The 26661-nt window shown below is 42.5% G+C and overlaps 1 protein-coding gene across 2 annotated transcripts in view; it reads right to left on the bottom strand.

Annotated features, from left to right (window-relative positions):
- The window catches only part of LOC126458091 (choline transporter-like protein 4), a 254992-nt gene extending 228851 nt beyond the window's left edge, over positions 1-26141 (bottom strand). Inside the window, exon 1 of one of the 2 annotated variants that reach the window (XM_050094914.1) lies at positions 26061-26141. In XM_050094914.1, the coding sequence (XP_049950871.1) occupies positions 26061-26088 (28 nt within the window). In that variant the 5' untranslated portion in view covers positions 26089-26141. Of the gene's footprint in view, positions 1-6486; positions 6788-26060 lie in introns of those variants that run through there. The other variant, XM_050094922.1, reaches the window with a different exon arrangement.
- Positions 26142-26661: the final 520 nt, after the last annotated feature.

Below are 26661 nucleotides of genomic sequence, written 5' to 3'. Positions count from 1 at the left end.
TCCATCCATATCTACTCTGCAAAAGTAGGAAGCTAGCTTAAACCCTGAAATGTCTAACATATCTATACTAATGGTCACTTGATATTCAGAGAGGCAGATTATGTCAATTTGGTTAGATGAATTCATTTCATCAATACAAATGAGTAGTTCATCAACTTTATTTCTGAGTCCTGGAATGTTCTGGTGTAATAAAGATAACTGATACTGCATACTAATGGGATTATAGCTGCTTTGGTGAAGACGAACTGGCAGTTTCTGATTACTTTCTCTTAAACATTGTTTAAATGGAGGCTGTATGCTACAATCTGACTCCTGTTCATCTGTTTTCTCAAACTGAGTGTGTTTGCCAATCTCTCTTAAAACTCGTTTTCTTTCCCACTTCCCTATCCTTAAAAAGGCATCCCTCTGACACCCTGCGACCACTCGTACACTGCGTGTGTATTATCCGATCAAGTCATAGTGAAAGGCGCAGATTTCAGTCCAAGATGTGTAGGCTGGAAGATGCATGTGCATATAACGGGAGTGAGGAACACAGAATCATGTTACATTGTACTAAATGTATTTTGCGAAATTTATCTTCAGTAGCCGGTGAGACAACTCACCCGTGAAGAAAATGTATCAGATTTGCCAATAACATGTGAGACATTACTTTACAATTCACAGAATGGGGGGGTAGCATAGATACCCTAAAGATATTATAGGATAATTGACCACTGGTCTTGAACGAAAAGTTATTAAAAATTTCTGTTTAACAAGTCTGAGACCAGCATGAGAATTCACGGGCCCTCCAGAGGTCGACGAGTGGACTGGAGTCCATCGCTAGCGACTAACGCTCACTGAAGGTCGCTTATTAAGCTTGCAAAAACAGCGACAGTTCTCACAATATCTGCCTTTAAAATTTGTACACGTACACATCTCTGAATATTTTTCCCACTCTGATCTTGGAAAGATTCAACAGTTTCTTGAGGTGGTGAAAATCGCTATCCATGCATACCGGTATTCTGTTTGACATAAAAAAAAACAAAAAAACAAAAAGCGGTTGTCACCTTGTAACCCAACAAATCAGGTGAGTACATATCAGAAATTAATTTCATGTTTTCCTCGGTCAAATATTCAACTGTCTGACGTGCTGTGCGACAAATGGTCTTATATGATGCGGAAAGGTGTAAATTATTCGGTTGTTTTTCCTAATTATTGATGTTTTCCAACCTTTTTAACTTGAAACTCACCTCTCACTCCCACAAGCTCTCCTACCTGTAAATCTTTCACACCCACTAGTCCATCGCCGTCACTAATAACCATGCACTCGCACTTGCCCTTTCTCACACTTCCATTCAGCCCAACTCATTGTCATTATCTATTTGTGTATCTCTGTCACTGTCTGCTGTGTCGCAGCCACAGTGTCCTTCGTTCTGCTCTGCTATTACTACTATCTCCTCTCACTGTCACTGTCTCCATTCATTCTTTCCCACTACTGCTGTCTCTTCTTACTGTCACTACCTCTCTCTTCCTCGTTGTCATTGCCACAGACTCTGTGTCTCATTATCACTGGCTCTTAACCACTTCCCCTTTCTCCTTCTCTTTATTCGTCTACCACTCGCACTATTTCCTTCACTCTTTTCCTAGCACTCGTCTGTCACTGTGAACCATGTTCCGCTGCCACTGTGTCCCTCTGGTTCTCTCACATGGCCATTGCCTCCTTCGATCTTTCTATATCACAACCACAGTCGACTATCTTCCATTATTTATTACTTTTCCGCCCCTTTGCCACTACCACCGTCTTCTTCTCTCTCAGCAAAAAAGGCACGAATACATTCGGATTCCAAATTTTTGGCGAAAATTTTTAAAGCTGATGAGGAAGGTAGAACGAGGCGGCTAGTACCCCACTTTTCAGAGTCTTTCAAACAGGAGAATATTCGCCTTTTTTTGAGCTCCGAGAGGAGCATTTTTCCGCTGGTTCCCTTCTTCTCTCCGCTACAGCCGGGTGTGTCATAAAATGAAAAGAATTTTATGGGTCAGTAAAATTTTAGTAGTTTATTTATGTGTAACTGAAATAAAGCGAAATCAATTTTAAAAATCAGACCCGATTTTACACGCACAAAAATTTTGCCTGTTCTTCAGTACTACAATATGAGGTTCCCAGAACCGTTCCGATGATAATGGAGACAGCATATTTTTCCGCACTATGTCACTTTATAAACTATGTTTTCGCCTCACACCGGATTTTACGTGCTTATTTTAGTGTACAAGTAAGGTAACTTTCAACCTCTCTACAGTATGTCGGAAACGCATAAAGATATCAAGAAAATTTTCAAGACTCTTCGAGATAGGGATCTTAGAAATCTGTCGTACAAATTCTGGCCATTTTCTGCAGTGCATGGTCGTTTTGGAACCCGCGGCTCAGTTTCGGCACCCAAACACTGTTTTTTGGGCATTTCTCGATAACGGATTTAGATTTTTGAAAAAAATGTTCAAATGTGTGTGAAATCGTATGGGACTGCTAAGGTCATCAGTCCCTAAGCTTACACACTACTTAACCTAAATTATCCTAAGGACAAACACACACACACACACCCATGCCCGAGGAAGGACACGAACCTCCGCCGGGATCAGCCGCACAGTCCATGACCGAAGCGCCTCAGACCGCTCGGATAATCCGAGATTTTTGAAAACTGGGAGGCAGCACTTGTAGATAAATACCTAGAAAATACACAGCTAAAATGTGAGGATATTTTTGTTGTTATTTATTATTTAGGTTTCGCCTCACACCAGATTTTACCTGCGTCTTTTACGTATACAACTAGGGTAACTTTGCGTCTCTGTATCTCGGAAACGGGTAAAGATATCACGAAAATTTTCAAGGTCTTTCGAGATCAGAATCTTACGAATATATAGTAAAAATTACAGCCATTTTCTGTGTAAGGCTGTCTTGGAATCCGCGGCTCACTTTTGGTACCTAAAAAGCATGTTTTCGGTTTTCTGAGTAGCCGCCCATGAAATAAATGGTGCCTCCACAAGCCCCTTAAGGCCCACCGTGGACCACGTCTCGTGAAAAAAGAACCAACCAATTTGTTCCATTTGCCTAAACTGGAGTAAGTTTGTAATATTCAAACTTTGAACCCGTGCTGTAGCACAGTTACAGTACGGCGATGTCCGCCTCTTTAGGTGAGTGGTGTGCGCTTCTGACTGCCATGCAGTGGACCCGAGTTCTATATCTGGCCGTGTGGGAGATTTTCTCCGCTAGGGGACTTGGTGTTGTGTTGTCCTCACCATTATTTCATCATCTTCGTCACACAAGTTGCCCAGTGTGGAGTCAACTAAAAAGACGTACAACTCGCCAGCCGAACATCCCAGGTGAGACTTCCGGCCATCAATGCCAGACGGTCATTACATTTATTTTTTTCAGTAAGATGATCCTCCTGTTGCGTGTACAAATGGTCCTTAGCCCAAGGGCTATCCAAAGCGCTTGATCTTACCTTTCTCTCTCCAATAGCGTCCGAGGCGTGAGCCCCGGAAAAATCACGTTCTTATGCGCGGCGTTTTGGAACATAGGTATTTGTACCGCGTGCTGTCGCGTGCATACCGATGTGACGTAGTCTTATATACCGCCAAGAGTTTTTACAGTGTGAAAATCGGAGAACTGGATTTTCCCCCTTTTCGCCGCTTCGGCCTGGCGCGCAGTGTGAACACTCAGGAAGGCGGCTTGTGCCGGGCCGGGCCAGTAATCCCATCCCCGACCGTCTCGGCGCGCAGTGTGAATCGCAGCCTTAGGCTTAAGACAGGGGCAAGATGTGTAGGAGAGCTCGTATGCCTCTCCCATTCAACTCTTAAACTGTCCTTTTTGTTTCGGTCACTTTTTGCGCCCCCTCTGTGCATCCGCCATTGGCTATCTCCTCCCTCCCCTCCCGTCTATAGCAAAGTAGCAACCCAGGTCCGGATACGAGCCTTGAGCCGGATTAAAGACTGTCGGGTTGGGTCTCTTGCTAGCCTGAATGCAGGTTTTAGGAGTTTTCCTACACACATCTAGGAAAATGCCTAGATAGTATCCCATCTCCAGCTCAGAAATACAACAAAAACAGTTACAACAAACCAATAAGGGGAGAAAATTACATGATTCGCAGACACGATTTGTCCTCTCTCTCCAAAAACCATAGAGTAAATGACACTGTGGTGAAAAAGATAGTATCAGGACACAGAAGAAAACATCATCATTTACACATCCAGCATGGGCTGAATCTCATCATATGCCTAAACTGCGAGTAACAAGAACGACGCTAAAGAGATACCAAGAAAATCTGCACTCCTGTACTGGAACAGTTCCGCGTTCTACTAACTCTTCCAAAATTTCTACAAGGCTTACATTCTTAATATATTGAGTTGGAGCATACGTTCGTGGCGTTTTTCCATAAGTTTAATAAATACAACAGATGCACATGACATTTAGTCATCAACAGTCTGCCAGGGGTAACTTTTCGATTCCGCGAGTGTAGAAATCACTTGGTTTTGAGGCGAAGAACTTGTCGAGAGCTGGTGGGGACGCATTTTCATCCGGAAAGGAAATTCCTTGAAGGCTGTTCCACAGCAGGCAGAAAAGGTGAAAATCTGAGGGCGCAAGATCAGGTGAATAAGGTGGGTGTGGAATGACTTCCCGACTCAACTCCTGTATAGCATTTGTAGTGAGCGTAGCAGAATGCGGTCGGGCGTTATGGTGTAGCATCGCTTTGCGCAGGCTTCTTGATCGTCGTTCTTGGACTGTATCTGCAAGACGCCTCAGCTGTTGACAATAAATGTCAGCAGTGATGCTTACCCCTCGAGGAAGCAATTCGTAGATGCCAAACCGTCGCTGTTCCACCAGATCCGTAACGTTTTCTTTTGTGGATGCGAGCAGGTCTTCGTACGGGGAGTTTCTGCTGTGTTTGGGCACAACCATTCCTTTCTTTTCCTTATGTTAGCATAAAGACATTATTTCTCGTCATCAGTAACGATACAGGATAGAAATGGTCGGTGTTGTTCACGAGCCATTTGATGACGAACAAGCAGAGAAGCACATATGGCCACCAGCTGATTTTTGTGATTTTGGCACAGAGCATGCAGTACCCACACACCCGATTTTTGAACCTTCCCCATTGCATGTAAATGTCGCACGATGATGGCATGATCACAGTTCATCACATCTGCCAGTTCTCGAGTACACTGTCGTGAATCACTGTGGATTAAACGATCTTCATCAAAACCCGGAAGTCCTCCAGAAGGTGGAGAGTGAGTAATGTAAAAACGATCCTCCTTGAAACGAGAAAACCATTTTCTTGCCGTGCTGTGTCCAATAGCATTATCACCACACACGGCGCAATGTTTCTGACTGCCTCCGGTGCTGTCACCCATGCACAGAACTCAAACAGAAGAACGTGTCGGATATGTTCCGATTTCTCCACTTGGCACTCCATTTTCCAGCGTCCACAGCTCCACTCACTATCTCCAAACGACAATATGTAAACTCAAATAGCACGAGTGAACTACAAATAAATGACAGTCGATAAATAAACTCGTAGCAACCGGAATACCAACACACAAAACAAAAACGCTATGAACTTATGCATCAACCTGATATTATAGTCGTAACAGTAGTAAATATACCAACAGAAAGTTCTTGTTTAGATCTCTCACCCTCATCTGTCAAATCAGATATCACGACGGAGAAAATTCGAAGGTCACTCAATTTAGTCTTCAGGCAGTTTGTGTTCGACGCACAGTGAAAGAACATGTCGCTACCAAAGGAAAGATGTCTAATGATATCAATGACCTTCAATGACACGTAATGCACGCAATTTTTTCGTGGAACTCGTAGAACTGAATTTCACCATAGCTTATGAGAGGGAGAGGAGAATGCGATTTTAGGATTTTGATTTTGAAGCCGACAGCGACCGATCTCAAAATCAGATGCAACAGAGGCGGCGAACGAAATCGGCCATGACGTTTTTCAAGGACCCATGCCTGCATATATCTTAAACTACTTAAGCAAACCACGGAAAGCCGGCCGGGGTGGCCCAGCGGTTCTACGCGCTACAGTCTGGAGCCGCGCGACCGCTACGGTCGCAGGTTCGAGTCCTGCCTCGGGCATGGATGTATGTGATGTCCTAAGGTTAGTTAGGTTTAAGTAGTTCCAAGTTCTAGGGGACTGATGACCTCAGAAGTTAAGTCCCATAGTGCTCAGAGCCATTTGAACCATTTTTGAAACCACGGAAAACTAAAACTGGACGACCGGACGGTGATCTGTACATTGCTACTTTTCAAGGCGACTCTAGTGCCTTAAGCACTCCACTAACTCACTCGATTGATCTTTTTCGGCATTGTGCTGTGTGCGCTAGCAAATAGCAGTGGTCATGCTATGGCGCAGAATCCTTAAAATGTAGTAAGAAACAGATTTATAGTGTTCAAATGCAGACAAGTGTACCGTTTCATTAGCGCAGCAATGTGGTTTCCTCCTACCTTTAACAGACGACATTCCTCAAAGGACGGCTCGGTCACTGTGACATTGCCTGCGGAGAAACCGCACTGCCCTAAGAGACCGCTGCAGGCGAGCGCGACACACTGCTTGCTTTCCCTCACTGGCCGCTGCACAACACACAGGCAGTCCCCCCTACGACACCGCAGAGAGAGCTCTGTTCACAGACATCCGACACAGCCACAGATAATTCTTGCACGTGGGGCCCCAAGCTCGGAGGGCAGTAATCTGACGCTAGGATTCGTTGCTACAGCTGCGTCACGAGTCAATGCACACAGGGGCAGCCTGCTGTTGCGCGTTTGATGCGGGCAGTGGGGGAGGGAGCAGAGGGACCGATGCAACAGTAGTTCCGCTGGACGCCGCAGGCCGGCGCTTCAGGACGAAGATGCCGAATATGTTAGGAGACACGGAACTATTTATATATTCCGCTCCGGTCGCTGCCGCCTCCCCTCGACAGCTACACCGTGTGACAACAGTCCATCGGTAAGAGGTCGTCTGTTCCAACAGAAAAAAGTGATCACAAAGATGCAAACGCAGCGAAGACGTGTTGCTTCGTCCATTTAGAACTAATAAATGGTGTTGCGGAAACGGAGCACACAACTAGACGTAACTCGAATTCATGTCATTAGAATTTTAATCTTCACGTGCTCTGTTTTCTAAGAGGCAACTCTGAGTTTGTGTATCACTTGGGGGAGAGGCAAGTTGAGATGCAGTTAGGGCTGCAAGGTGTCTAACATTTACTCTCGAATCCGGTCAAATATGTACAACTCCGGTATGTCTTGCCTTATATCCATGAAGTAGAGTACACACAGTGAAAGCCAGTTCCAATCTAAAGAGGAGAAATAAGGAATTATAACATAAATAAAGATACACAAACCTATGCTATTCTTATGTCTGTGTCCTACGATTTTGTTCGTTGACCGAACGAGCATTTAAGAAGAATGAACACTTAGTTGCTATCGTAAGTAACAAATGGAGGCTGTTTACTGATTTTGTTTTTAGGTTAAGCAGATTTAAGGTTGATTTCGCAAAAAAAACTGTCTATAATTGATTATTAATACACGATTGAAAATACTGACGTGACTATTTCTATTTAAAATAAGTATCCGGCTTTTAGGGCAAAATGTCCAGCTAAATATAACTTCAAGTCAAGCGTTTCTATTTTCGGACCTGTCAATCCTACGTGCAGGGAAAATTTATTAATCACTGACTTCATACTTCTAGATAGCACTACCATGTGGCTACTACTAACACTTCACACGGTAAGACAAAATTCGCACAATGATGCCGCTGTCGTGTTAGGTGATTGTCGTTAACACTGACTGACATGACGTAATTTTCAAGACATTCAACGTAAGTTCTTGTGGAATAACAGGCAAAATATTTGATTACAGTTTGTTATACATGACTGTCTTAGAAATTGTGTGTTTCACCGTCACTAATTGTTCATGTCTTATTGCTGTTAATCGTACTTCAGGAATAATGCTTTCAACGTAACCGACTACGGAAAGTTGCCGATATTGCCAAGCACTGAAAATCTACTGAGCACTGCCTATTTCCTAGTAAATACAGTTGGTAATGCATTTTCTGGGTTAAAAAAAGTGGAATCTAACCTTATGATCCCCTTGTGTTTAAAGAGTAAGATTTTGATGTGGCAGAAACCATAGATCATGTTCTTGTTACGGGCAACGCTAGAACTTAATTTGCTCCTCCTCAGGCTTCAGAACTTCAAGGCCAACTCAGCTTATTAACTCCAAGTAGACAGAAACGAAGAAACAAGATCTTCAACAAATGGTGCTCCTATTACAACGAAACAGTGCCGCAATATTTTTGAAGAGATTGTAATATGTGATTTGCAGCCGTTTCAACAAGCTCCTCTATGAAACGGATGCGGATTGATACAGAAGCACACATGGAGCAACAAGAAGGTGTACAACAAAATTAAATAAATTCAGAATGAAGTGTAGTACAGCGTCCTGCATGTGATGAGTTCTGTGTTGAATCTGCATCAGAAGACTGGAGAGTGCGTCGCAAATGCCACTCATTGTGGCTTGAGGAATGATCGAACATTGAACGAGGGAAACTGTATGTGATTTTTGTTAGTGAAAAACACTGATTTTCAGTTACATTAATTTTCAACATAACAGATCTTCCTTTACTTAATACTCAATAAGAAATACCTAAAAATGTAGAATTAATTACTGTGTTGTTTATACTTCCATATGTATTGAACTTACTGATATCTTGCCCTGTTTTTCAAAGTTATCTTGGGCAGGGACTGAGGTATCCATTTTGAAAATTGGGACGATAATCATCAACAACTTCTCCCAACATCTTCCACCATAGTTTTTATATTAGGACGATATGTTGACGCTGATGGTATCGCGTTTTTTCTTTTAGAACACCGTCCAGCGCAAATATGACTATTCTGTGTTCTGTTAAATGGGTGTTAGGAGCAAATTTGCCTTACTGGACAAGAAGGTATGGAACATAGCTGTATCTCTTTTCTACATTTGTATTTTCCTGAAGCTTTTGAAATGTAATGTTACGTGGATTTTCTAGAGTTCATGTACTCTTTCTTCTACTATCTGACAATTCCTATATTTTTACATTTCTATCACTCACTGATGCATGCTAAAAAACAGATCTGCCATTCATTTTACACAAAGCATTCCGTTGGTGGGGTCTGACATACATCCCACCCTTCCACGTGATATTCCAGTACAGATTAAACGAATGTTTCAGATGTAAATATCAGTCTCAGGTGATGTGACGAATGAACCGAGCCTTCTACTTACTTGAGCCACGAGAGAATGTACATGAGCGTCTGATACATATTCATTCATATTACTACCCCAAGACACTTGTATGATATGACGTGTGAGCTTGTGCTGGAGCTTGTTTTCAGATGTCGCTTCTTCACAGATACACTCAATACCTGAAACTAGTCTGATATTACAAGCGATTCTGCGCGTCGTGGATTGGACAAGTCCTCCGTAGATCTCAGAATGTGGCACCAGATACCTGCGCAACTCCCATCAATTACGGTTTCGTGGTTTGTTGGCCTAGAGCTGGGTCATGTTAACGTACAAGATGTATTCAGTAGGGTTTAGATGGGGGCGAATTTGGTGCCGAGACCAACGCGAGTCACTGTCGTGCTCCTCAAAGCGCTGTAGCACGATTATAGCCGTGACTTATTTTTTTCGTGTTAAAAAGGAAAGTGTGATTGGTGCTGACGTTTCATTCAAAACGTTGACGTTTTACGCAGCTGCCATCACGCCTCCGAATACTACCAGAGATCCCATGGAGATCCCATGGAAGCCAAGATGAATGACTCCCAAAGTACAATACTAAAGTACAGTAATACCCTCGCAGGCCAGCATCCTTGGCGCGGTGCATATTTTGAGCAGACGTTCACCTGGATGGCAACGGATCTGGACACAACCATAGCCCAGGTGTAAAAAGAAACGTGATTCACCCGACCATGTGAGTTTCCATTGATCCACGGACCAATCTCGATGATCCAGTACCCCTGCAATAGTAAGTGATCATGTCGTTTAATCAACACGGCAACGCGTAGCGATCGCCTGTTGGGGAGTCCAGTGTTCAACAATTTGACCCAAACGGTCTGGTCCGAAACGTTTCTGCCAGCGCCACCTTTGTACTCTGTCGCCATGTATGCCACATACCGCCGCCTATTCCGCTTTACAGAGCGGGTCAGCGTCCGAACTCCACATTCTGTCATGTGGCCAGTGGGTCGTCTATTCGTGGTTTCATTGCCTTTCAACCACTTCGGACATGTCCGAAAGAACAGATGCCAGCTTCATATCGTTAAGGCTAACCGGCTGATAACCTTCTTCAGTGCGGATGCACACGAATTGCCTGAACTCTCGCGGGACTCGGTGGATTGTCTGCCGCGAGTAATGGGTATAATGGCAGGGGCACTACGAATGTAGTGTGTGGACTGTAAGTTGACAATGTGGGTCTCACGGGGAGCGTACCGGCGATAAGTCCCTGCAGTCGCACTATCCTCTGTGCCCTCGGTGACTCAGATGGATAGAGCGTCTGCCATGTAAGTAGGAGATCCCGGGTTCGAGTCCCGGTCGGGGCACACATTTTCATCTGTCCCCGTTGATGTATATCAACGCCTGTCAGCAACTAATGGTATTGATTTAATTGTAATTTCACTTCCATTGATGTTCACGATAGTAGCACGCAAACAGCCGCCGAGTTTCACCGTTTACGAGATACACATTTCCAGACGCCGGGTCATAACGATATGCCTCTTGTGAAAGTAACTTGTGTTTTGGATTTCCCCATTTGCGGTCCACATCGTCGCTAGGATGATTCTCCGTTCATTTCTGCTCCGCTGCAGCAATGATCGTCATGTAAACAAACTTTTTTAATTACATTTTCCAGCCTCACTTCACACAGATGATATAACTGGTTTCAAACTCTTAGAAATTCGTCATCAAATGATTTGTTTAAAATAAAGAAAAAAAGAGGGACAGCCGTCCTTATGACATCATTTATTGTGTGGTTACCAGTTGTGAGAAAGAGGAATTCGCTAGCGTCGATTATAAATTTAAGTGCTAGGAAGTTTTTTTTCTGTGGGATTTGCCTGGACTGCAGCGTTGTACGGAAGTGAAACATGGACCATTAGCAGTTCAGACAAGAAGAGAATAGAAACCTTTGAAATGCTGTACCATAGAAGAATGTTGAAAATTAGAGGCATAGATAGAGTAGCTGGTGAAGAATTATTGAATCTAACTGGGGAAAAAAGAAATTTATAGCACAACTTACTAAAATAAGAGTCTGTTGATAGGACAGCTCTTAACGCGCAAGGAACCGTCAATTTGATAATAAAAGCAAGTGTGAGGGATAAAAATTGTTGAGTGAGGCTAAGGGATAGTACTCAGTAAACAGGTTCAAGTAGATGTAGGCTACATTAGTTATTCAGAGATGAAGAGGCGTGCAGGATAGACGAAGACCACAACAGCAACAACAACAAAAAGTCTTGCGGATGGCATTCCAGCACAATGGATATACAGTATACAAATGTTTTGAGTACATATAGTACATTCCGTGTGATTCCTACTCGGAGACGAAAGTGATAAATCCGGCTTATCAAATGGTTCAAATGGCTCTGAGCACTATGGGACTCAACTGCTGAGGTCATTAGTCCCCTAGAACTTAGAACTAGTTAAACCTAACTAACCTAAGGACATCACAAACATCCATGCCCGAGGCAGGATTCGAACCTGCGACCGTAGCGGTCTTGCGGTTCCAGACTGCAGCGCCTTTAACCGCACGGCCACTTCGGCCGGCAAATCCGGCTTATCCTCCTTGACCTAACCTACATTTGATATTCATTATCAGGCCGCTGACCTTGGTATTAACTTTATTATTTCATACAGCGGGTTACTTTCCTTCAAGCTCAATGCACAGACTGCAGGTATTCCATGCTGTTGTTACATAAATTCAGTTCTTTTTCCCACAAATTCGCAACTGTATGACATTACATTTACTTATTTGTATTTGATATTGCCGCTGTGCCACAGGAAGTATGGTTAGGAAAAGGCCTTTTATGTCGACATCTTCTGGTTTCATCGCATGTATTTTACATCGAATAGGTATCAGTTGATGTTATGTGCCTGCATTTTTGTAGACAATTCTTTCACAAATGACCTCTTTCAAATAAAAGAGTTTTCTTGCTGGAACATTGGCCAGGAGTGCAAGCCAAGACGGTAGGACAACTCAGTGCAGGATATTTAATTTATATAGACCATTCATACTGCTTAATGGGAACGCTGCGTTTTTTTGCGGTAGAAATTCTACATTTTCTGTCCCCTCTAATTCGGCCGTTGTTACTTATTTTGCTCACCAAATAATGAAGCTCATCTGCTATTTTTAGTGTTTCATTTCCAAGTCTAATTTATCAGCACTGCTTAATTCAATTTGAGTACATTTTATTGCTCCGTTTTTTTAATTTTTTATGTTCATCTTGGAACTTGTTTTCAACACATCGTCAGTTCCGTTAAACTGCTCTTATAAGTACCTTTCCGTGTCTGAGAGTATTGCGATGTCATTGTCAAACACCATCGTTTTTGTTCCTTTTCTCCGAACTTTAATCACCTTCTCAAATTCGTTCTTAGCCTCGTTTACTGATTGCTCAACGTACAGATTGAATAACATTGGGGATAGGCTACCATCCTGTCTCACCCCTTTCTCAAACACTGCTTGCCTTTCATGCCCGTCGACTCTTATGACTGCCGTCTGGTTTCTGTTCAAGCTGCAAATAACATTTGTTCTCTGTTTTATCCTTGCTGCCTGAACAATTTCGAAGAGTGTACTCCAGTCAGTATGCTCAAAACCTTTCTCTGTCAAAGCTACGAGGGCAGTTCAATAAGTAATGCAACACTTTTTTTTCTGAAAGAGGGGATGTTTTATTCAGCATTGAAATACACCAGGTTATTCCCCAATCTTTTAGCTACACAACACTATTTTTCAACGTAATCTCCATTCAATGCTACGGCCTTACGCACCTTGAAATGAGGGCCTGTATGCCTGCACGGTACCATTCCACTGGTCGATGTCGGAGCCAACGTCGTACTGCATCAATAACTTCTTCATCATCCGCGTAGTGCCTCCCACGGATTGCGTCCTTCATTGGGCCAAACATATGGAAATCCGACGGTGCGAGATCGGGGCTGTAGGGTGCATGAGGAAGAACAGTCCACTGAAGATTTGTGAGCTCCTCTCGGGTGCGAAGACTTGTGTGAGGTCTTGCGTTGTCATGAAGAAGGAGAAGTTCGTTCAGATTTTTGTGCCTACGAACACGCGAAGTCGTTTCTTCAATTTCTGAAGAGTAGCACAATACACTTCAGAGTTGATCGTTTGACCATGGGGAAGGACATCGAACAAAATAACCCCTTCAGCGTCCCAGAAGACTGTAACTATGACTTTACCGGCTGAGGGTATGGCTTTAAACTTTTTCTTGGTACGGGAGTGGGTGTGGCGCCACTCCATTGATTGCCGTTTTGTTTCAGTTTCGAAGTGATGAACTCATGTTTCATCGCCTGTAACAATCTTTGACAAGAAATTGTCACCCTCAGCCACATGACGAGCAAGCAATTCCGCACAGATGGTTCTCCTTTGCTCATTATGGTGTTCGGTTAGACAACGAGGGACCCAGCGGGAACAAACCATTGAATATCCCAACTGGTGAACAATTGTGACAGCACTAATAACAGAGATGTCAAGTTGAGCACTGAGTTGTTTGATGGTGATCCGTCGATCATCTCGAACGAGTGTGTTCGCACGCTCCGCCATTGCAGGAGTCACAGCTGTGCACGGCCGGCCAGCACGCGGGAGATCAGGCAGTCTTGCTTGACCTTGCGGCGATGATGACACACGCTTTGCCCAACGACTCACCGTGCTTTTGTCCACTGCCAGATCACCGTAGACATTCTGCAAGCGCCTATGAATATCTGAGATGCCCTGGTTTTCCGCCAAAAGAAACTCGATCACTGCCCGTTGTTTGCAACGCACATCCGTTACAGACGCCATTTTAACAGCTCCGTACAGCGCTGCCACCTGTCGGAAGTCAATGAAACTACACGAGACGAAGCGGGAATGTTTGAAAATATTCCACAAGAAATTTCCGGTTTTTTCAACCAAAATTGACCGAGAAAAAAAAAGTGTTGCATTACTTATTGATCTGCCCTCGTATAAACGTAGCTTTACCTTTCTCTGACTATCTTCTAAAATAAGTCGTAGAGTCAGTAATGCCTCGCGTGTTACTACATTTCTCCGGAACCCAAACTGATCTTCCTAGAGGTCTGTTTATACCAGTTTCTCCATTCTTCTCTAAATAATCCGAGCGGGTATTTTGCAAGCATGACTTGTTAAACTGATAGGCCGATAATATTCACAACTGCCAGCACCTTCCTTCTTTAGAAATGGAATTACTATGTTCTTCTTAAATCTGAGTATATTTCGCCTGCCTCATATACCTTGCACACGGTTGTTTTGTTGTGCCTGGGTCTCCAAAAGATCTCAATATTTGGGATGTAATTTTGGCTATTCAATAAGCCTTGTTCCAACTCACGTCTTTCGTTGCTGTCAAATTCTCGCAGTTTCATATCTCCTATCTCATCTTCGTATAATCCCTCCCCTTCTCTATTCTATTGCCTTCCCTTGCACAGTCCTTCTATACATTATTTCCAAATTCCCCTCTTTTTAATTACTGGCTTGTACAACTGCACCTCTTTCTCCAAAAGTCTCTTTCAATTTTCTATAGGTTTCTTAGTTATTAATGCTTCTACAGCTCTGCATTTTCGTCTAGCCATTCCTGCTTAGCCATTATGCACTTCCTGTAAGTCTCAATTTCAGACTCCTGTATTCCCTTTCACTTAATTCATTTACTGTATTTTTATACTTTCTCCTTTCCCCAGTTTAACTCAATATCTAATGTGTTATCAAAAGATTTGTACTAGGCCTTGTTTTTTTATCTACATGATCCTCTGCTGCCTTCACTGTAACATTTCTCAAAGCTCCCCAATGAGTTTTCTATTGCATTCCTTTCCCCTGTTAAGTCAATCGTTGCCTAATGTTTCCTCTAAAACTCTCAACATGTTGTTCTTTCAGTTTATCCTGGCCCAGTGTCCTTTATTTCGTACCTTTTTGCATTCTTTCTGTTTTAATTTGCAGTTGATAGTCAATAAATTACTGTCAGAGTTCATATTTTTCCCTGTCAATGAGTTACAGTTTAAAATCTGGTTTTAGAAACCTCTGTTTTATCATTATACAATCGATCTGAAACCATCCAGTGCCACCGTGTCTCTTCCACTTACACAATCTTCTTATATGGTTCTTAAATCAAGTGTTAGCGATGATTAAATAAATTATGCTCTGTGCCAAATTATACTAGGCTGTTTGCTCTTTCATTCCTTTTAACCTGGTCCATGTTCCGCTAGTAGTAGTAGTAGTAGTAGTAGTAGTTTTATTTATCCGTAGATCTCTTTTTACTAGGATATAGGACATGTCAAAGTTCTTATAAGTTTATACCAATTTAAAATAAGCTAATTCGTATACACATACGTATTGTGTGGGAGTAAGTTTCTATAGGAAAGGAAAAAAACATAGTGTGACGGTGTTATGTGGAATGTTGGATGTTTTATAATCATAATTATTATTTATTCGTATAATTTTTTTTTACCAAACCCCTACTCTGTTTTATCTGAGTAATCCTTCAATGTATAAAAAGTATTGCATAACAGGTACTTTTTAGCTGCCTTTTTAAATAAGTGTATTTTTGCAATTTCTTTAATCTCTTTTGGTAATTTGTTGTACTGTTTTATTCCTTGGTAGAAAATGCTGTTTTGAGTTTCACGTTTATTTTTTCTTGGAAAATGTAAGTTGAGTCTACCTCTTGTTCCATGGTCATGTACAGAACTGGTTGTGCAGTAATTACCAATGCTATTTTTGATGTGTACAACTGACTGGTAAATGTATTCACATGGAGCAGTTAAAATCCCCAGTGTTTTGAACAAATCTTTACAATGAGCTCGACTACTATTTTTGGTTATGATTCTTATGGCTCTGTTCTGGAGTTTGTGTTCATATTTAGTGACTTTGTTCCCCAAAACCGAATTCCACAGCTAAGAATTGAGTGTACATATTAGCAGTATGTAACTAAAAGACACTGCATGTTACACACTGATGATAGGAGTCTAAGGGCATAACATGCTGATGACATTCTGTTTGCAAGTACCTTTGTGTGTTCACACCACTTTAATTGAGAATCAATATTCATTCCTAGATATTTTGCATTCGTTACACAGTCTATAGAAGTGCCATTCAATGCGATGAACGAGTGTTGCAGGTGGCATGCAGGCAATATGACTACGAACAACAGAAAAATGGTAGGGAACAGCTGATGAAGACGTTAAAGTCATGTCAATGGCAATCAAAAGTACTATATTTGATGTACTCATCCAACTGATACAGCAGGAGCATCGAGGTGATGCTTACTCCTGCTACGATGCGGCGCGCCTATCGGCTGATTGCAGGACGTAATATGGGCTATTGAAAATGATATGATTGTCGAAATCGGTTTAGCCAAAAATCAATTTGTGTGAGCAGTGAATGATAATCTCTGTAATCAGAATGAATACAATTCTGGATTCGACAGCGTCGTTTCATGGAGTGAAGCACGAGACACTGATTACGATTTGTCCAAATGGTGGCGAAGAAATCAGTTGTCTTTCAGTTACTCTTCTATTCCAGTAAGCTATGCTTTGGCAACAGATTTCAGTCTTCTTTTCCCAACCACTTTCATAATTATACGTAACAAAACAAGCACATTGTTTACATTACACTAGTACTCATCACAGACAAATAAGATACGCGGTTGAACACAATGCTCAGTGTTTCAGCATGTCCCACAAACATCAATGACAACAGGTTACAACGATCGTGTCGAATTAAGAAGTTGGCGGGGCAATAAAATCTTGCCAAATAACTAACCTTCGTGCGTTATCGGGATTATGTGGTGGGATAAAGTTTGTTGGCATAAAGAGTGCGTCGGGTATCCACAGAAACAAAGAACGCTAAGTCTGATTTACCTTAATTTGCAATTTTTACGTGATATTACAGCCCACAAAAATGAATAATAACTGAAAAGTTCAGCCGGCCGAAGTTGCCGTGCGGTTAAAGGCGCTGTAGTCTGGAACCGCAAGACCGCTACGGTCGCAGGTTCGAATCCTGCCTCGGGCATGGCTGTTTGTGATGTCCTTAGGTTAGTTAGGTTTAACTAGTTCTAAGTTCTAGGGGACTAATGACCTCAGCAGTTGAGTCCCATAGTGCTCAGAGCCATTTGAACCATTTGAACTGAAAAGTACGTTATAAAAAACAATGTTCTGTTCTCAGTTGCGCGAATTTCGAATTTCTTGTGGACAAAATAAGTCTGTGATGATTCAAAATTAATGATTACTGCCAATACAGACCCTACAGTTAGCTAATGTACAGGAGCAATGCGGAAATTCTGGTAGCTATTTTATCTGTGAGGACACTACAGATAACTGTTATCTGCTAATACCGATAACGAATCGGCTGCAATCAACCTTCCGAACACGAACTTGTCCCAAAATATTCCATAATTTGACATTTCGCTTATATTTTTAAACAAATTCGAAGGTAGTAATAAACTTTTGGAATGTAAATATCTGAAATGCAGAATAGAACACACTGAACATAGGTCTGAACGTAATAGAACTTTTAAGACTATTTCGACATTAAATAAATGACAAAATCTGTGGTAATTACTGATTGGTCTCTCTGAACATCAGACTCCTGACTATCGCCACGAACGAAGAACTGGCGTAGTATCTCGAGACTTCTTGTTAAAAGCTGAGTGGAAGTAAGTTTTTGTGAAAATTTTGTTACAGAAGTTTGTACGAGATCTTGTGAAATTGATAGCATAAGTAGAAATTTGACAAAGCGTGCGAAGACAGTTACAGATAGAAACCAATCGCATACTAGTACGCTACAAGTAGCTCCTCAGTAATGCCTGCAACTTAGTTTGTTTTCTGTCATTCTAGATTTATCTTTGACTCAGGTCGCCAGCCTTTTCTAATAGTTACACAGAAGGCAACTGCTACGACATTCTTATGGATAATGGATTATTGCAGACAACATTTCGTACTTGCGGAATTCACAAACACTGTGCCTGCAAAGTGTTAACATGGTGTTGATGCATTCTGTTGTCCATAAATTACTGGTGACAGTCACTATTCGCAGGTACATTACGAACATTAACTGTGAGGATTCCGGGAACGTGATCCTGGCAACTGGGAGTTAGTGCTCGCTGCCTTACAGTGAGGTGAAATTTAACAAGTAGTACAAAACAGAAATCTTAATTTCATTCTTAGTACAGTATTTTCGGAACAAATAATAAATCCTCGCATTACTTCACTGACTGATCTGTAACATGGGTTGTCACAACATACTACCGCAAGAAACAGGATTACCAGCTATCGACGATAAGGTTTCGGAAAATCCAAGTTTCCGTCATCTTTGATAATCCTGTAAGTAAGCAATAATTCTATAGCTGTGAAAAAATAAACAGTGTCCGACAAGTTCCCGTACCGTTCTCGGCTTGCAATCGTGCTAGCGACAACGAAAATAAAACAGCTGTGCTGTTATCGTGGCTATAGTGTAATCGAAATTATACACATTTATTTTTTCCACCTCTATGTTAGTAACATTAACAGAGAGAACTGTATAAAATAAATTCGGAAAATAATTTTTATGAACATTTCTCGTGGAGAAAATCAGCGTTCTACCTAAAATACTGTAAAAATAGATTAGTAACTCCAAATGAGCAGTTGACGTTCGTAGAGCCATTGCAAATATATATTTTATTGTTTTTGTACGTCCATACTTGTGATCGGAGGTCTGTGGGACTTCTGACGTTCACTTATGTAAGGCAATGAAACAACTGCAGCCGTTCTTGTGATGTCATTTATTGTATGGCTGCCAGTTTCGGTGCTTCAGCGCGCCATCTTCAGGCCTTAGCTGTTAATAGTTGATGGTTAGAGAGAGAGCATCACAGTTACACAGTTTTGGCTACTGATGCATCGTCTATACGGATGATGTTAACCCTTTGAGCATCAGCTAAGATCTCAACATGGTGCACTGAAGCGCCGAAACTGGTAACCACACAATAAATGATGTCATAAGGACGGCTATAAGGCGTTTCATTTTCTTACCTATATTTCATATTTCATTATACTGAGCAAGCAGTAAAGGAAACAAAATGAAAATTTGGAGTAGGAATTAAAATCCATGGAGAATAAATAAAATCTTTGAAGTTTGCCGACGACACTGTAATTCTGACAGACAGCAAAGGACCTGGAAGAGCAGTTGAACGGAATGGACAGTGTCTTGACAGATAAGATGAACATCAACAAAAGTACAACGAGGATAATGGAATGTGGTCGAATTAAATCAGGCGATGCTGAGGGTATTCGATTAGAAAATGAGACACTTAAAGTAGTAAATGAGTTTTGCTATTTGGGGAGCAAAATAACTGATGATGGTCGGAGTAGAGAGGATATAAAATGTAGACTGGCTATGGCAAGGAAAGCGTTTCTGAAGAAGAGAAATTTGTTAACATCGAGTACAGATTTATGTGTCAGGAAGTCTTTTCTGAAAGTATTTATACGGAGTGTAGCCATGTATGGAAGTGAGAGTTGGACGATAAGCACTTTAGACAAGAAGAGAATAGAAGCTTTCGAAATGTGGTGCTACAGAAGAATGCTGACGATTAGATGGGTAGATCACGTAACTAATGAGGAGGTACTGAATAGAATTGGAGAGAAGAGGAACTTGTGGCACAACTTGACTAGAAGAGGAGATCGGTTGATAGAACACGTTCTGAGGCATCGAGGAATCCCACCAATTTAGTACTGGAGGGAAGCGTGGAGGGTAAAAATCATAGAGGGAGAACAAGAGATGAATGCGCTAAGCAGATTCAGAAGGATGTAGGTTGCAGTATTTATTCAGAGATGAAGGGGCTTGCACAGGATAGAGTAGCATGGAAAGATGCATCAAACCAGTCTCTGGACTGAAGACCACAACAACAACACATTTCATTGCGGTCAAGACTGTTTTAATACAGTTTCAAATTCAGACGACTTGAAATGAGACATAAGGAGAGTATAGAGTGTCCATATTGCTGATATCCCCATTAAATGCGGGTTGTAAGAAAACTACATGTACAAAGTTTTGAAATGTTTAGAGGAGATAAAAAGAAACACTTTTTTAAGCGACAGAATGTCACAGATGCACCGTCTCACTAGAGGTCTGTGAAGATTTTGACGCTAGTGTTGTTCATCAACCTGCGTGTGAAGAATATTATCTTAGAGATGTTGCTGAAAAGTCGACCGTTCACATTAATGCACAACCAACATCTGCGTGCAAGTAATTGTCCAACATGCTGAAAACAACCAGACGTTTCACGAGTAATGGATGCAGTTTCAGCCAAACGGACAATCAGTTCTTGTAGAGTCTGTCGGTGTCTCGTACACCAGGCGCTTCATCTTCCCCCACAAAAAGAAATCTGTGTGCGTGAGATCGGGAGAACGTGGTGACCACGCACTGGTCCACAACCTGCAATTCAACAATTTGGGGAAACGTTATCTAAATGTTCTTTGATATCAATGGCAAGATATGATGTCACCTCGTCATGCTTGAATCATAAGCGTTGCCTGGCTGTTAGCGGGACATTCTCAAACATTTCCGATGGTGCTTCACGAGGAAAGGTACGGTAATTTCCTCCAACGAGCGTATTGCAATGCAATCATTAGCAAGAAAATATCAGTTGTGCATTAATGCAAACAGACGACTTTTCCAGCACACTGCTAAAGCAGTATTCATCACATGGCAATTGGACCAACGTGTCTGAATATCGCTAGTGTCAAAACCTGCATGGATCCCTAGCGGGAAGTTGTGCATCTGTGATATTTTTGATACAGACTAGTAAAATTGTGTTTCTTTCCTCGTCTCTAAAGACATTTAAACTTTGTATACGTAGCTTTTTTTTACCCTGTGTATAAATGTCTTGCGGGACAGTGGTTTTGGTCTCAATGTTTACTGACATTAACATTACCGTACAACAAATGAAATATGTTATTCGTAAGTATTTAACGACATGTGATGCTGCGGAAACATGATGTCGCTCGAAATACATTTACACTAGCTGAAAAAAAGTATCCAGACACCTCTAGGTAACGGGGAACTAATCACCAGATGTCACGAGAGTCGAACCGGCCAGTATAAAAGGAGGCGGGAAGCATTTTATTGTCAGTAAGGAAAAAATAACTGCAGAATGGCTCTATCGGGAGTGTTCAGTGACTTGGAATGTGGACTAATCATTGGATGCCATCTGAGAAACAAATCCCTCACGGGAATTTCAACCCTTCAGGGTCTTATCCGCCATCGACGCTCTGTATCATCTGAATCAGAAGCATGCGGCGGGAAAAGCGATTGCGTAGTTTCGACCTTCGAGCGGAAAGACCTTTTTGTGAGGAATTCAGATTTCGGTTTTCACTTAACTGAAATCTGTTTAGTAACCTAACTGATCCACAAAGTATTGTATGGAAGCTTTCAATTCGGTAAGTAATGTTATATCGAAATACAATTTTCTGAGTTTCTCTGAATAGTCTTTAGTTAATACCTGACGGTGGAAACTATATAATTTAGCCTGCTTCGTGTCGAAAATAAAACAACTTAAGTTTTGTCAGGGCTTAACGACTCTTCTCTGACCTTTATCTGTTTACTTGGGATGTGTTTGTTCAAGTGGACGATAAGTTTAAACTTGTTATACAACTCCTCTATGCCCTTGTTCTCCTTTTATTTACAGGTAATGCGCTAGTAACTGCTCATCTACTGTACCCATCATAAAAACTCTTCTACTTTTCTTGTAAGATTTTTCGCATGTAGTAATTACTGTCGTTATAATGCGACGTAGTCTCTGGTCCTCTCTCTACACAGAATGTACACAATGTCAGATGTACTCGTTGACGTCGGAGTGTTATTAATCGAGATGTGAATTCCGGGACTTTCCTCTGAAAAATCTGACGAATAACAAATGATAATCCTTATTTTACTGTTCTTTATATATTTTGTTCACGATTCGATTTTAGTAGTTGTGGGCTAGCAAATGTTCATCTGCAGATCTAATAATTCCGCCGAATCTAAAAACATCACACCTTTTCTGCCAGTCCATGAGGCTGTTCCACTGCTTTACAGGTCACTGAAACTACTGAGTTCAACACGAACTTAACATTACATAGGATGTTTATGTTGATGTTAATAGAGCATTCTTTCGTATTTAATATCTCCTTTCACAAAAGGACGCAATTAAAACATATGAACTACTTAAATGAAGCAGGTTTATAAAAGAGCAATCAGCCAAAAGTAGCAATAACGTGCAATTAAGTTGTTCATTGATCTGATTTTCTGCAAAATGCGAAATTTTTTACCTCGAAGTCGTTAATGAAAAAAAATTAATCATCGCTGCAAATTTATTCATCATTTTGATGCAGAAGTCACGTGAATACAGTGCCAAATAAAGTGACTTGGGACGAAGCAGAAATTGTCGCCGTGTAGTTTCTAACTTCGATGCACAAAACGAAAGGTTCATAAACTTCGTATCCGGCGATAAATGCAGCTGAGAGTTGCCAGGTTTCATACTGTATAACGCATGTCATTAACGAGGCACTAGTGGAATTATCAAAGTCTAAAACAAACACAACGATGTGGGGTGCACATTATTCAGCAGTTTTTTCGACAGCTGCAACAGCGTGGGAGACGTTGGAAGCTGGGTAAACAGAGTTCCGCATGAGGTTATTGACAAAGCATGACGCACGTATCTGGGAGCATGCCTTTATCTGATATGCCGGAAATTAGCTTTTCTGAAGCAAAATGCGACTAGAGACGAAACAACGCCGTTACGCAATATCTTCGTAACGCTGCATAGCTTGTCAGACAAACGAAAGCCTAAGTTTCACGTGAGCAAGAGGGTGACGCATGTAGGTGTGGTGCTGGCCGTTTCTGAAAACTGGTGTACTCCGGCACCACACTTTTTTGAAGCGCACAGGGAACCCACGCTGAGATCTCTTAAGTTTTCTACGGAAGTGAAGTTAAATAAACAACAAGCGATGGCTGTCTTCTTGGAAGTCAAAGTTCGTTTGGGTAATTTTCTACCACGATGTTTCTCTTTGTTACCAAAATGACGTGTATGCATGAAATACACTCCTGGAAATTGAAATAAGAACACCGTGAATTCATTGTCCCAGGAAGGGGAAACTTTATTGACACATTCCTGGGGTCAGATACATCACATGATCACACTGACAGAACCACAGGCACATAGACACAGGCAACAGAGCATGCACAATGTCGGCACTGCTGGGAAGTGGCGGTGCGGTCCCCTACGGCACTGCGTAGGATCCTACGGTCTTGGCGTGCAGCAATACAGGCTGCTATTCTCCCATGGAGACGATCGTCGAGATGCTGGATGTAGTCCTGTGGAACGGCTTGCCATGCCATTTCCACCTGGCGCCTCAGTTGGACCAGCGTTCGTGCTGGACGTGCAGACCGCGTGAGACGACGCTTCATCCAGTCCCAAACATGCTCAATGGGGGACAGATCCGGAGATCTTGCTGGCCAGGGTAGTTGACTTACACCTTCTAGAGCACTTTGGGTGGCACGGGATACATGCGGACGTGCATTCTCCTGTTGGAACAGCAAGTTCCCTTGCCGGTCTAGGAATGTTAGAACGATGGGTTCGATGACGGTTTGGATGTACCGTGCACTATTCAGTGTCCCCTCGCCGATCACCAGTGGTGTACGGCCAGTGTAGGAGATCGCTCCCCACACCATGATGCCGGGTGTTGGCCCTGTGTGCCTCGGTCGTATGCAGTCCTGATTGTGGCGCTCACCTGCACGGCGCCAAACACGCATACGACCATCATTGGCACCAAGGCAGAAGCGACTCTCATCGCTGAAGACGACACGTCTCCATTCGTCCCTCCATTCACGCCTGTCGCGACACCACTGGAGGCGGGCTGCACGATGTTGGGGCGTGAGCGGAAGACGGCCTAACGGTGTGCGGGACCGTAGCCCAGCTTCATGGAGACGGTTGCGAATGGTCCTCGCCGATACCCCAGGAGCAACAGTGTCCCTAATTTGCTGGGAAGTGGCGGTGCGGTCCCCTACGGCACTGCGTAGGATCCTACGGTCTTGGCGTGCATCCGTGCATCGCTGCGGTCCGGTCCCAGGTCGACGGGCACGTGCACCTTCCGCCGACCACTGGCGACAACATCGATGTACTGTGGAAACCTCACGCCCCACGTGTTGAGCAATTCGGCGGTACGTCCACCCGGCCTCCCGCATGCCCACTATACGCCCTCGCTCAAAGTCCGTCAACTGCACATACGGTTCACGTCCACGCTGTCGCGGCATGCTACCAGTGTTAAAGACTGCGATGGAGCTCCGTATGCCACGGCAAACTGGCTGACACTGACGGCGGCGGTGCACAAATGCTGCGCAGCTAGCGCCATTCGACGGCCAACACCGCGGTTCCTGGTGTGTCCGCTGTGCCGTGCGTGTGATCATTGCTTGTACAGCCCTCTCGCAGTGTCCGGAGCAAGTATGGTGGGTCTGACACACCGGTGTCAATGTGTTCTTTTTTCCATTTCCAGGAGTGTATTTACGCTTCTGGGAAACATAATTTTCTTATTTTTTTTGTACTGTTTTATAGCTTATACACAATCCTACGTTAATCTATATACTGTAACAATTAAGCGGACCTGCATTTATTGTTGCCGGCCGCGGTGGCCGAGCGGTTCTAGGCGCTTCAGTCCGGAACCGCGCGATTGCTACGGTCGCAGGTTCGAATCCTGCCTCGGGCATGGTTGTGTGTGATGTCCTTAGGTTAGTTAGGTTTAAGTAGTTCTAAGTTCTAGGGGACTGATGACCTCAGATGCTAAGTCCCATAGTGGTCAAGAGCCATTTTTGCATTTCTTGTTGTTGCTAACTATCGCAATTTTTCCATTATAAACCAAATCTACGAAATTATTAGTGCTCTGAAACAGTGATGTGGAAAAGAGCTCAGAATAATGTGAAAGCAATAATAATAGTTAACAACCAAAGAAAATTATTTTTCTCACAACAGATTCAAGTTTTCAAATTTCATGTGAACTTGTCATCCTCAGAATAAAAGGTGACCTCGAAGGTTTCGGCATGTAAAAAAAAACGTGTGTAAAATAAAGACATAAATTCTCTCGTTAATTATTTAATATTCTGTAAGTTCGCAGACAAAGTCATTTTAATGTATTAGGAAAACCAAGTGTCGTTACCAGTACAAAAACTACCTGTGTTCATTTAAGAAACACTTCCCATATCCATTGTACTCAAATTTCGCGAATGGTCTTCTTTCTCGGCGGAAAGAGTTACGCCGTTTAATAATCTATCATAATACATATATGATCTGTTCAAAGGACTTATATGTTTGTGAAAATGGTGTTACCACAATGACGTATCGTTGGAAAACGCATACGGCATAGAACAATGACTATTTTGGTTAAAGATCGGTCTTTCTTTCTATTGACACCGTGACGCTCGAAGTTCTGACACCAAGCTTGTCATTAATCTAAAAAACGTATTATTTGTCCTGGCTTTTAACATGACCGTAAATATTACCGCCTAATGCATGCAACTAGTTTAACTGGAAGGTGACATTACTGCGCTTTTCTACCGCTGGTCTGCAGCAGGTGCTATTCTTATGCCACCGATACGTTTGGTCTGTTACCTAAGTGAGTAATCTTCAGAGGATGGTTAAGCCGAAAAGAACACATTGAAACCTACGATCAGATTCTTCAGCCTTTACTCCAAAGCAAAAATTGTACAGTTGCCGTGGGTTACTTCTCTGACACTATTTGCTAATTTGAGACACGCAAGTGTAATGCGCAGCTAGCTGCCAACTTACCGTGCTGCTCGCTGCTTTTCTTCCCCATGGTGACTAGGCTATGACTGAGGCGAAGCTACAAGCCAGCTACAACGGTTATCGGCTTATCTTCAGCAGAATACGATAGCCAGTCCGCAGATAAGGTTCGCGAGGCGGTGCATTTTCATAGTCTTTCTGAAACCGGTCTCTTCCTCACAACGTTTCCGGCCCAAGTACACTCACTGCCTACTGCAGAAGAAGATTTGTGGAGCATTCATGAGACATTAGTTGCAATACAGCAGGAGGAGCGCTTTACCACAGTAACAGAAAACATCCAGGATTTAGTCTCTGAAGTTCAACTCTATTCACAATAACCCGTAATCAACCGAAAACCATATTCTCAACAATTCTGGAAATACAGTGAGACAGTATATCCTATTCTGCGTAGTGTGGCTCGTATATCTTTCGGAATAATGGCTTTCTCTGTTCGTTTTGAAAGACTGTTGTCTAAGGCAGGGCCAACAAAACCTTGTCGTTCGAATTCTGTGAAGAAAGGTACCTCCTTTCGCTTCCCGAAAACTTTTGTTGCTTGTAATCATATTCACAACAGTAACTGCTTTAAAAACACCGCTATTGATTGGAT

Source organism: Schistocerca serialis, chromosome 1 (genome assembly GCF_023864345.2).
Source record: "Schistocerca serialis cubense isolate TAMUIC-IGC-003099 chromosome 1, iqSchSeri2.2, whole genome shotgun sequence".
NCBI classification, from domain to species: Eukaryota; Metazoa; Arthropoda; class Insecta; order Orthoptera; family Acrididae; genus Schistocerca; species Schistocerca serialis.
The sequence above is the reverse complement of the archived record's forward strand: the minus strand, read 5'-3'. Positions and strand labels throughout refer to the sequence as shown.